This window comes from Saccostrea echinata, unplaced genomic scaffold (assembly GCF_033153115.1).
Source record: "Saccostrea echinata isolate AGI-Se365-2 ecotype Australia unplaced genomic scaffold, CSIRO_AGI_Sech_v1 ptg000014l, whole genome shotgun sequence".
NCBI lineage: Eukaryota > Metazoa > Mollusca > Bivalvia > Ostreida > Ostreidae > Saccostrea > Saccostrea echinata.
In genome coordinates, this window is record NW_026889763.1 from 9,049,361 (window position 1) to 9,062,988 (window position 13,628).

Genomic DNA, 13,628 nt, shown 5'->3' on the forward strand with positions numbered 1-13,628 from the left:
AAATTAACATTTTGTACATTGATATTTGATATTGCATGTACACAAAAATCATTGAATTTTAAGAGTTTAAGAAAAGTTGAGTCTTAAAAAAATTGCAAACCTGCCACACACAGAAAGACCCCTCCTGAGATACATGCTAGAGGTTTAACCATTACGTGTTTAGATACTCTTTTGCTGTTCAAAATGAAGACCAGACAGCCGGCTCCAGACAACAAAACATCAAGGACACAATTAATCTGAAGATCGATCCAACCATGTTCTAAAAAAATATTATATATATATATATATATATATATTATATATAATATCTAATATATATATATAATAGTATCTTATAAAACTTATGTCCAAATAACTGTATCTCACTTCCATTCTCAATGACCGTGTAGTGTAGGGCAGCACCGGCATCGAAAACAAGTTTATTGACTTGCCTAAATAGCCGAGCGGTCTAGCGCGGTTCCTGTACTGCTAGGAGACAGATTCCGTAGGTCGAGAGTTCAACCCCGGGCTGGGGGCGGAAGTGGGTATCCTTATAAAAGTGAATTTGTTTGTGCTTTCTATAATAATATTTCTTCCCTTAGGGCAGTTGTGTTAGTTTAAGAGTTGTTGTAAAATGTGCTTTATAAATAAAAAATAATTTTATTACAATTACACACGTACACATGTATATTGGTAACGATCCTCTAATAAAACTGATTTCCAAATAACTGTATCTCACTTCCATTCTCAATGACCGTATAGTGTAGAACAGCGTCGCGAGAATTCAATTGGCATCGAAAGCAAGATTATTGACTTGCTTAGATCATGAGATAGCCGAACAGTCTAGCGTGCTGTTCCTGTACTGCTAGGAGACAAATTCCGTAGGTCGAGAGTTCAACCTCGGGCAGGCGGCGGAAGTGGGTATCCTTATCAAAGTGAATTTGTTTGTGCTTTCTATATATATATATATATATATATATATATATATATATATATATATATATATAACTCTGATTTAAGGACTAGGGAGACCAGACCATTATATATGGCTTAAGGAGACAATATACAAATTTTTTAAATTTGCTTTTTTCTAAAAAAAAAATACCAGATCAAAGATCTATAGAACACCATTTAGTCGACTCTTGCTTTATTTTTTCATAATAAATGCCTCCTAAAAATATATGAAAAAAATGGTCTCCTTAATATTTTATGTTTCTCTCATATGACTTAAGGAGACCAGTGTATATTTTTTATAAATATAACTTGTGGTTTAAGTAGACCATTTTTCTTTCATAGTAATTTCACTTATTATGCATTAATTAACATATTGTTTCCAACCAGAATAGTTGCGGATGGTCATTAGTCAAGGTCAGCAGAAAGATATTTGTGCTAATGTGACTCAACATGATCAGTACAAAACGTTGAATTAAACTAAAGTTTATCATTGCACAAGTGACTTAAACAGAGAGTAGTTGCCCCAGTGGCACAGTGGTTAGAGCGTCTGCTCTAGAGTAGCGAAGTAAGGAGTTGATCCTTACGTCGCAGGTTCAAATCCCACTGTGGGATGGGGAGACCGGTCCTTCAGATGAGACCGTATAAATCGAGGTCCTGTGTCGCAGTAGGTGCTGGCACGAAAAAAATCCCTCGATGCTCAATAGCCGTAAGTGCCGATATAGGACAAAATTTGCAGATCTCCACCGGCATGTGGTGGTGTCTCCATTTGAGTGAAAAAATCTTGAGAGGAATGTTAAACAACATACAATCAATCAATATATAGAGAGTATAAGCCCAGAGTAGCTTGTTCTGATATCCACATTTAACTCTCAATGCTGTCGCCCACGTGGTGCAGTGGAAAGAGCCAATGCTCTAGAGTCGTGGAGTTAGTTGATCCTTTTCTCACATGTTTGAATCCCACTTTGGGACGTAGAGACCGGTCCTTCGTACAAACAGAGGTCCAGTGTCGCAGTAGATGCTGGCATGAAAAAGATCCCTCACTGCCCATTGGCCCTGAGTGCCGAGCATAGCTCATTTGCAGCTCTCCATCAGCAAGTGTTGGCATCTCCATATGAGTGAAAAATTCTCCAGAGGGACGTTAAACAACAAACAAACTCTCAATGCCCAAAACAGTTTAACCTAAAAGTGAATGCAGACATAGATTATTCTTTAAACCAAGTATAGTATACTCCATATTGTTTTGTTGAGGACACAAAGTTCACAGTGGACTTCAAGTAGTTTTTCCTGCTATTTATACCAAGCTTCTTTTAAACCATATAGTCACTGAGTGCATTCGCTTTCCAACTAATTGATGAAGTTCTGACCTATGCCTATATTTGTTTAAATTCTTTCTGATTTAAGAATACATTTGACCAGTTGAAACCAAGAGTACATGTACTACATAAAATTTCAAGGTTGTGATTAAGATTCAGTAAAAGTTATGCCCCATCCAGTATAGCAATATGTGGATGCCATGTTCAATATACATATTTGCTATCATTAAACTTGCAGAGACCATGAATCAAAATAATTCAAATGCTTAAAAATCATTTTATTTTTACTGCTAGTCAAAATACAGTCACTCAAGCATATCCTTTGTTAATTTGAAAAAAAAAATGATAGTTTAACATTTATTATTAATACCATACCAAAGCACTTCTTACATAATCCAATGATTCATGCTGTGATTTTACCTATTTAGATGTTTCTTATTTACAGTTCAGTATACATGATATACCAGTACAATGTGACACTAACCTAGTATCAGCTAAATGGATCATTACTATTCTGTTTTTAAGAAGTTTGCAGGGTAAAAAGTATAATAAAATAAAAATGTTGATACATTTATTGATTGCATATGCTAAAAACTTTTATAAAATATCAAACATTGTATCATAACAGCTTTTACAAATGAATTCAATACATTCAAAGGTACAAAAATCAAATTATTTTCATCCACAGTTTTATCATATTCAGTTGAACAACAGCTACATCTATTATATAAAATGTATGGTAGTTGGCACTGATGGTATATATATCCTGAGCAAAGAAAAAACACTTCTATAAATGTTATCTACTAGTAAGGCAAAGTCTCACTCAACAAACACTCTGGTAATGTATATCACCTGGATCCAAAATCTATGCAAGTTGGTCTGGGTTAGATTTAACTGCTCAATAACCCTGAAAATGTATGTTACATCCAGCATCAGAAGCAGGATACATCATCTATGTTTACTGATCACCAAAGAGTATATTGTTACTTTGAATGAACCTTCTCTAAAAAACTGGTCATTAATCCAGAAAATCTAAGTCAAATCAAGGATTGGTACCCTGAAACATTTACATGTACATACATCATCTTTGCAGGTTTGTTCAACATAGAGTTTATAATTACATGAGAATAGGACTGCTCAAAACACTTAATCTTGTGGAGTCCCCCATGTGGCGCAAAGGAGAGAGTTTGTAATCTAGAGTCGCGAGTAAGGATTTAATCCTTAAGTCTCAGGTTCAAATCCACTGGGGTTGTGGGGACCAGTCCTTCAGATTAGACCATATAAACTGAGGTCCCGCCTAGCAGTTGATGTGGGCACAAAAAAGATCCCTTACTGCTCAAGGCCCTGAGTGCAAAGTATAGGTCAAATTTTGCAGCTCTCCACCAGCAAGTAGTGGCATCTCCATATGGATGAAAAATTCTTGAGAGGGATGTTAAACAACAAACAAACAAAAACAAAAAAAAAACACATGAGGAAAATGTAGATCAGGTCAAGCATCTGAAGTAAATCTGTTAATGTGCTTTATTCCATGCAAGTTTGTCCAGGTAGAGCTTAGGAATGAACCTTGCTCCTTAAATTTTAACTGGGATGACAATGCTAGGTATATAATAAGAACTCATCTAGACTGTCCAGAAAAGCTAAAAAATATTTAGCAATTTCTTACTTGCATGATTTAAAAAAATCTGCAATCTAACATTATTTAAAAAAAAATTCAACACATTTTCTAATTTTCAACAAATTCAATGCACTATGAGACGATTTAACATTTCTTAACCACATACACTGTACTTAAAGTGCAATATACATGCATTATACTGTATGTTAAATCTTTACAGTTTTCTTCAAGTACTCTAATAGTATATGAAATATGAAGATTACCAACAGTGATCAAGCTTTAAAGTCCATTGAAACAATACATAATTAGAGCAGAGCAAACACAGACCTCTAAAAACACCAGGTGCAATGGAGGAGAAAGCATTTCCTGCCATGTGCTCCTTGACATGACTGGGCAAATGGAAAAATCCACAAACAATTCAGTGTAAACAATTTTGATGAAAAACATTAGTCAACATTCAACTTAATGATCGATTGAATTTGCTATAACAATTAATTTACACGTAAGTGTACACACATGTATGCATACTAGATGAATTATTTCACAATATCCAAAATTGGACAATAATAGTTTCTAATCTAGCTAGACAACAGGAAATTTTCATTATTACTTACATTACATGAAACTATTGAAGTCTGTGAGCTACAAATTATATCTAAAAATTATACACATTTTAACAAGTGTTTACAGTTTAGTGTATTTATTATACACAAATGATGACTTAGTAATTATGACATACTAGTAAAGTCCACAGATTGACTTCCAGATTTCAGCTCAAAGGCTTGAAGATTTTTAGTGGCTCTTTCATCATTTTTTATTCACTGAATATTTTCATTTTTATTTTCAAGATGCTGTTTTTGTTGAGGTCTTTTAGCAGTTTGATGCAATCCAAGAACTCCAAGGGCAATTTAAGAACTCCTGAATTTCTTTCTTACCTGGAAAAAATAAAAATTTAAAAGTTTAAAATATATTCAACTTACATGAAGAAAACTAGTAAAACTAGTGATAATGTAATAGACCTTTCAGATGTTCCAAAGCAGCTACATGTATCTAATTAAAAAATATAAAGTTTGAAGTATTTAGAGTCACCTGTACTCTGAACATGGGATATATGTATTTGACAGACAGATGAATGAATAGACTGATCACTATAGAGCACCTTAGTCTTAATTTTCAATAATCTTTATATTAGTGAAAATCAAATAGGAACTAGAGTGTTTCAAGGAATGTATATGTCACCTGCTAGGTATCGTTATTAAAGAGGTAAATAAATCTAAGAGTGGTCAGCTATTAATTTAATATTAGCATGGAGGTTCATGCATTTGCCTGCAAGGAAAAAAAGGATCCAAAAGTAAAAGACTGGGATAGAATCTGGCAATCAAAGAAAATATGGTTCCCCAGTCCTCAAATGAATAATTTAATTGAAATTATGAGGAATAACTATTTATCATTTTATTAATACACATGTAGGTGCTTCCAACAATCCTCGGAGGAAAGGAATTTCAGACTGTCTTTACTTTAATTGTCACTTTGTCAGTCAACACGATTCATTGTGGAATACTGATCCCAATGTATTTTCATAGTATTTAAATATAAGTTTGTGTGGTAACTGAATTTCATACAGTTTCAAAGTATAGTATCATGAGCTCAAAAACATATATAAATGCTAATTATCAAAACCCTGCCTCTCAAAATTTTGGAGATATAAGGTGTGACAGACGGACAGACAGACACCAGGTAAAGTGATCTCTAAGTGTCGTTCTGCTCTGCAGTTGACACAAAAATGAAAGTTAGTCAATTTTTGACCATGTATATCACTTCAGTGATGAAAGGAATGCTGAAGTGGTAAGTCTATCCTAATTATTTGAAAATACGGCAACCCCATTGGTCAGAATATAATACATATGCTGTCCAGCCTTAATTTCATTGGCATAAAGCAGCACAAAACACGATTTGATTGGATGGTGCAACTTGTTTTTCTAGGGGGCGCTGTTGCAACCCTGGAAAAGAAAACAGGACTGGGGCTTGCCCCTAGAGGGCACTTACTGACCGGAAGTAAACAAACAACAGAAATAGCAATACACTAGAAATATGTCCATAGGACATGTATGCCTGCCGAGTGTATAGTAATGCAACATGAAATTTTGTGTTAGTGTATGAAGTTTGATGAGAATATCTTGAAAAGTTTCTTTAAAATTGAAATTGAAATCTAAAAAAAATGGATATAGATGATAAATTCTCACCAAATTATGTATAGATGCATAGCCTTAGATATCAATATTTTAAATGGTTTTAAAACCATGCAAAATGCAAATTGAAGGAAAGTGAGGTCAAGGTCACAGGAAAGGTCAAAAGTTTTTGAAATAGTTGAATAGGTCTTACTAATTATATATGTATCAGCATATTAAGTTTGATAAAAAATATCTTGAATGATTTCTTTAAAACTGAGCTAGTCACAAGCGTGGCGCCATGGTTAGAGCGTCTGCTCTAGAGTTGCGAAGTAAGGAGTTGATCCTTATGTCGCAGGTTTGAATCCCACTGTGGGACATGGAGACCAGTCCTTTGGATGAGACCTTATAAACCAAGGTCCAGTGTTACAGTAGGTGCTGGCATGAAAAGACCCCTCACTGCTCAATGGCCATGAGTGCAGAGTATAGGACAGAATTTGCAGCTTTCCACTGGCAAGTGGTGGCGTCTCCATATGAGTGTAAAATTCTCGAGAGGGCCTGCAGATTACCTGTAATGATTGCGCAGCTATGTTTAGGCTTCCCGAAGCTTTAAAATGGTCTCAAAACATAATATGTCATTGCGAGGTTGGTTTTAGTTTTAATTTAAAAGTATTGAACTTAAGTACTTCCAATTTATATAGAGGATTTCCTCGGCTATGTATTAACATATTTGTTATGATATCACATGACTTTGCTGATCACGTGACGGTCATTTATAATTTTTTGAAGTGTTTCATATAAATCGCTTCGGCGCAGTTGATTTACACAATAATTATTAACATTTTGTTATAAAAATAAGCTCATCGTATCCTTGTGTATCCGAAATGTGCTTGGGAAAAGTCATAGTATTACTTAGATACAAAATATTTCCAGAGAAATTCAACTTACCTACAAATTTGAGGGTATTTTCCCACAATATCGTAATCTGTATTAAAACAAAGCCAACACACATTTTTCCCAAGCAAGATTCAGTTAGAGAACAACCTCTTCTTACAGATTTCAACAAAAATTCTCAGATTAATCCTCATTCTTCACCTGCGCCAGACTCTTTTATACACACTAAATAAATTCTACCTCAAACCACGGGTATAAAACAGAGTACATTTCAAAAGTATATTTTTCATAAGCATTTTGAACATGCTGAATTTCAATCAAGGGTAGGTAAGCGGTGTATTTTTAAAATATTCTGACATATACGACTTAAAAAAACCTTTAACGACCCGTGAATTTTGCAATAGCTACCTAGCATTTTACATGCAGTTTCAAATAAAGTGTAAAGTTCATGACACTCTCCCCGTCATAACACCTCAAGATTTCAGTGACTTGACGTCATTTTCCATTATGACGTCATATTTTGGTAGTTCAGAGATGTGAAGGCACAGAGTGCACTGTGATATTCTACGGGAAGCCTAACCTACCTGCGTGACCAAAATCCCTACTAGGCTTTAAACTCTTCATTCTTGACCTGTATTTCGTCAAATAAGATTTTTCCAGTTAATTAAGGTAAAATTACTAATTGTTAAAACTGTAAATGATTTTTTTTTTTTAACCTGAGCCAGATTTTTACTTTTCTAAAAAGTGTCTGTATTTGACTGTTGGTTCCATCTATCTCAAGGAAATGATCTGTAAAAGCTAGTAAATGTTAGAAATCATAATCTGTTCTCTATCTACTATAATCATGAGAAAAGGTGTTGAAAATTAACAGATGGAGATAAAATCAGCAGTCATATTAAAGGCTTTTTTTCAATAATCAATTTATTAGTGAAAATCATAAAAGTATTAGGCAAAAAGGAAAAATAAATGTTGTCATTAATTAACCTTGCATATCTCTACAATTTTCTGATAAGAAAATTATACCCGATGGATGCAATATAATCACCCTTTGCCTGCCCCTAAATTAAATTATGAAATTTTGATAGATTTTGATCTAGTAAGCAATTATTTAAAACAAGGTTCTTTTAGAGGTGCCTAGGGTCGAAATTCATAGAAAAAAAACTACAAAAAACGTGAAAACCTATTTCAATCATACTGGTTTATATTTATTACAAATGTCCTCATAGTCAGCATAGCCCAGAACGATAGACCGCAGACTCTCACCATGAACATTTTTAGTGTCCTGGTTCGAAACCATTTGTTGGCACATTTTTATTTTTTCAAACTTTTTACCTGTATAAACACTAAAGAACGAGTGCACTTATGGGCCCCGGTAAAATGTGACAAAATGAAGAATTAAATTAAGCATAATTTTCCATCTCAGATCATTAATTGATATCTAAACCATAAGATTCAACAAATTTTATCACTGAAATTCATGAATATACAAAGAGCAAAGCCATACAATGTGGTAGGGGTCAGCCGACATTCGTGATTTTTTATAGTAAATCGAGGACGGTCATTCATTTCAAAGCTTTTGTTTATTGTCAGCCTAACATTGTACAAACTTGTGCGATTGACAAAAAATGCATTATACATTTATAAAACTTGTGTGAAAGTAGGAAATTTGTACATGATTAGGCTTGTACTTAAAATATTAAAAATGTATGAAAAGTTCAATGTTTTTCCTATAACAAGCAAGAGCTATTTACCTGTATGACCTATGTTGAACCCACCCGTGGAATAAATTATTTAAAATACTGGTAGTCACGTGAGTTCTACCCAGGTAAACATTCCTCAAAGATGTTCACTGTAAAACATAACCACGTTTTGTATCATTATATCGAAGTCAAGCCACATAGAGAAGTTTGTATGTATTTGGTTTTAGGAACACAGGATGGTTAGGAGAGTTTAGTGTCGTTAAAATGTCATCATAAATAAAAGTGTCAAACATTTTTAACATTCATGCAAGACAATGGTACTGGTATTGAAAGCCATCTAAATACACTTTTTTTCATTAAAATTTAAAGGAACTAATGTTAATAGTTATTGTATTATTTCAAACGCAAGCATGCAAATTAGTTTGATCACTATGGATACAGGTATCTATACAACTTCATTCGATTTTTTTCTCGGGTAAAATAGCACAAGAAGTATCATTCGGCAAAAGTGGATGCTTTTGTGTATCGAATCAACTGAGAGATATAAACCCCGTATGCAGGTGATGAAGGTATATTGCTGAATAAGTAAGGGAAGTTGACGATTGAAAAGTTAAAGTCATCACGTTTATCTTAAAGCTTGGTTGTTAGATTACCATTAATGTAGAACTAAAGCAATACATGAGAAACAAGAAACTACACACATGTGGCCTAAAGTCAGTGACCGGAACATATATCGGTAAGCTTTTTCTAAAGACAGAAACCAATATTGGTCCTATAGGTCATCTCATATTTTTAACTAGAAGTGTTCCTTTGATATACTATATTTTACTTAATTTCTATAGACTTACTTATTAATACCCTGAAAAAAAAAGGAGGAAAACAGGAACTACCTGTTTAAATGACCCCGACCACCGAGGTTAATCTAAAGTTTGTCCCTGCCTACCTGAAAAACAGACTGCCTTGGGCAGTCAGTAATTTCCAACTCTGGTTATGAGATGCTAAATGTTTAATATTTACAATTAAATGCTTATATTTACATTTTTAAATTCATGATAGATTGAGAAAGTTGATAAAATCATTTCTATATTAAGTCTGTATACTGTATAGGGGGGAAATAACTCGCGGTGTTAATATTCGCTATATTCACGGTGTGAATAAATCCGTGAATTCAAGAAACAGTGAATAAGTTTTCAATAACCTACATGTTATATTTGGAAATTTGAGAATAGACTACGATATCATAGGTAAATATATGTGCAGTGCATGGTCATTTCAGTAATTACGAATCGTACTTGTCATTCAATTATTTTAATTAAAATGCTTGACATTAATTTAGATCACCCAGCAGATAATAACCTGTATTTGTTTAAAAAAAAAAACTGTTTTAATAGCCAACGCTACATGTTTCATCAATCAAAACACTAGGGTCATGGGTTTTGAATACCCGTACGTAACTATGTTACGATGTGTATTTGTTACCTGCATTATCATGTTTTTATCGACATTTTGGTTTTAAAAAATCATTCAAATAACTATTGAACTTGCTGATGTATATATAAATCTACCCTGTTGTTCGTGAAGTGAATACATAACGCTGATTAATGCCTTCTAGCTATGCTATGGATTAAACAGATATAGACATTGAAGGGAGGTACATGTAACCTTAGTTATATACCGATTCTGCGAATTCAACAAACCTTCATAGTGTATGAAGTTTGATGAGAATATCTTGAAAAGTTTCTTTAAAATTGAAATTGAAATCTAAAAAAAATGGATATAGATGATAAATTCTCACCAAATTATGTATAGATGCATAGCCTTAGATATCAATATTTTAAATGGTTTTAAAACCATGCAAAATGCAAATTGAAGGAAAGTGAGGTCAAGGTCACAGGAAAGGTCAAAAGTTTTTGAAATAGTTGAATAGGTCTTACTAATTATATATGTATCAGCATATTAAGTTTGATAAAAAATATCTTGAATGATTTCTTTAAAACTGAGCTAGTCACAAGCGTGGCGCCATGGTTAGAGCGTCTGCTCTAGAGTTGCGAAGTAAGGAGTTGATCCTTATGTCGCAGGTTTGAATCCCACTGTGGGACATGGAGACCAGTCCTTTGGATGAGACCTTATAAACCAAGGTCCAGTGTTACAGTAGGTGCTGGCATGAAAAGACCCCTCACTGCTCAATGGCCATGAGTGCAGAGTATAGGACAGAATTTGCAGCTTTCCACTGGCAAGTGGTGGCGTCTCCATATGAGTGTAAAATTCTCGAGAGGGCCTGCAGATTACCTGTAATGATTGCGCAGCTATGTTTAGGCTTCCCGAAGCTTTAAAATGGTCTCAAAACATAATATGTCATTGCGAGGTTGGTTTTAGTTTTAATTTAAAAGTATTGAACTTAAGTACTTCCAATTTATATAGAGGATTTCCTCGGCTATGTATTAACATATTTGTTATGATATCACATGACTTTGCTGATCACGTGACGGTCATTTATAATTTTTTGAAGTGTTTCATATAAATCGCTTCGGCGCAGTTGATTTACACAATAATTATTAACATTTTGTTATAAAAATAAGCTCATCGTATCCTTGTGTATCCGAAATGTGCTTGGGAAAAGTCATAGTATTACTTAGATACAAAATATTTCCAGAGAAATTCAACTTACCTACAAATTTGAGGGTATTTTCCCACAATATCGTAATCTGTATTAAAACAAAGCCAACACACATTTTTCCCAAGCAAGATTCAGTTAGAGAACAACCTCTTCTTACAGATTTCAACAAAAATTCTCAGATTAATCCTCATTCTTCACCTGCGCCAGACTCTTTTATACACACTAAATAAATTCTACCTCAAACCACGGGTATAAAACAGAGTACATTTCAAAAGTATATTTTTCATAAGCATTTTGAACATGCTGAATTTCAATCAAGGGTAGGTAAGCGGTGTATTTTTAAAATATTCTGACATATACGACTTAAAAAAACCTTTAACGACCCGTGAATTTTGCAATAGCTACCTAGCATTTTACATGCAGTTTCAAATAAAGTGTAAAGTTCATGACACTCTCCCCGTCATAACACCTCAAGATTTCAGTGACTTGACGTCATTTTCCATTATGACGTCATATTTTGGTAGTTCAGAGATGTGAAGGCACAGAGTGCACTGTGATATTCTACGGGAAGCCTAACCTACCTGCGTGACCAAAATCCCTACTAGGCTTTAAACTCTTCATTCTTGACCTGTATTTCGTCAAATAAGATTTTTCCAGTTAATTAAGGTAAAATTACTAATTGTTAAAACTGTAAATGATTTTTTTTTTTTAACCTGAGCCAGATTTTTACTTTTCTAAAAAGTGTCTGTATTTGACTGTTGGTTCCATCTATCTCAAGGAAATGATCTGTAAAAGCTAGTAAATGTTAGAAATCATAATCTGTTCTCTATCTACTATAATCATGAGAAAAGGTGTTGAAAATTAACAGATGGAGATAAAATCAGCAGTCATATTAAAGGCTTTTTTTCAATAATCAATTTATTAGTGAAAATCATAAAAGTATTAGGCAAAAAGGAAAAATAAATGTTGTCATTAATTAACCTTGCATATCTCTACAATTTTCTGATAAGAAAATTATACCCGATGGATGCAATATAATCACCCTTTGCCTGCCCCTAAATTAAATTATGAAATTTTGATAGATTTTGATCTAGTAAGCAATTATTTAAAACAAGGTTCTTTTAGAGGTGCCTAGGGTCGAAATTCATAGAAAAAAAACTACAAAAAACGTGAAAACCTATTTCAATCATACTGGTTTATATTTATTACAAATGTCCTCATAGTCAGCATAGCCCAGAACGATAGACCGCAGACTCTCACCATGAACATTTTTAGTGTCCTGGTTCGAAACCATTTGTTGGCACATTTTTATTTTTTCAAACTTTTTACCTGTATAAACACTAAAGAACGAGTGCACTTATGGGCCCCGGTAAAATGTGACAAAATGAAGAATTAAATTAAGCATAATTTTCCATCTCAGATCATTAATTGATATCTAAACCATAAGATTCAACAAATTTTATCACTGAAATTCATGAATATACAAAGAGCAAAGCCATACAATGTGGTAGGGGTCAGCCGACATTCGTGATTTTTTATAGTAAATCGAGGACGGTCATTCATTTCAAAGCTTTTGTTTATTGTCAGCCTAACATTGTACAAACTTGTGCGATTGACAAAAAATGCATTATACATTTATAAAACTTGTGTGAAAGTAGGAAATTTGTACATGATTAGGCTTGTACTTAAAATATTAAAAATGTATGAAAAGTTCAATGTTTTTCCTATAACAAGCAAGAGCTATTTACCTGTATGACCTATGTTGAACCCACCCGTGGAATAAATTATTTAAAATACTGGTAGTCACGTGAGTTCTACCCAGGTAAACATTCCTCAAAGATGTTCACTGTAAAACATAACCACGTTTTGTATCATTATATCGAAGTCAAGCCACATAGAGAAGTTTGTATGTATTTGGTTTTAGGAACACAGGATGGTTAGGAGAGTTTAGTGTCGTTAAAATGTCATCATAAATAAAAGTGTCAAACATTTTTAACATTCATGCAAGACAATGGTACTGGTATTGAAAGCCATCTAAATACACTTTTTTTCATTAAAATTTAAAGGAACTAATGTTAATAGTTATTGTATTATTTCAAACGCAAGCATGCAAATTAGTTTGATCACTATGGATACAGGTATCTATACAACTTCATTCGATTTTTTTCTCGGGTAAAATAGCACAAGAAGTATCATTCGGCAAAAGTGGATGCTTTTGTGTATCGAATCAACTGAGAGATATAAACCCCGTATGCAGGTGATGAAGGTATATTGCTGAATAAGTAAGGGAAGTTGACGATTGAAAAGTTAAAGTCATCACGTTTATCTTAAAGCTTGGTTGTTAGATTACCATTAATGTAGAACTAAAGCAATACATGAGAAACAAGA

At 33.5% G+C, this 13,628-nt stretch overlaps 1 protein-coding gene across 1 annotated transcript in view; it reads right to left on the minus strand.

Annotated features, from left to right (window-relative positions):
• The window catches only part of LOC133187067 (uncharacterized), a 41,120-nt gene that overhangs the window by 2,032 nt on the left and 25,460 nt on the right, over positions 1-13,628 (minus strand). The window contains exon 7 of the mRNA XM_061322438.1: positions 101-259. Coding sequence (XP_061178422.1) covers positions 101-259 — 159 coding nt within the window. The remainder of the gene's footprint in view (positions 1-100; positions 260-13,628) is intronic.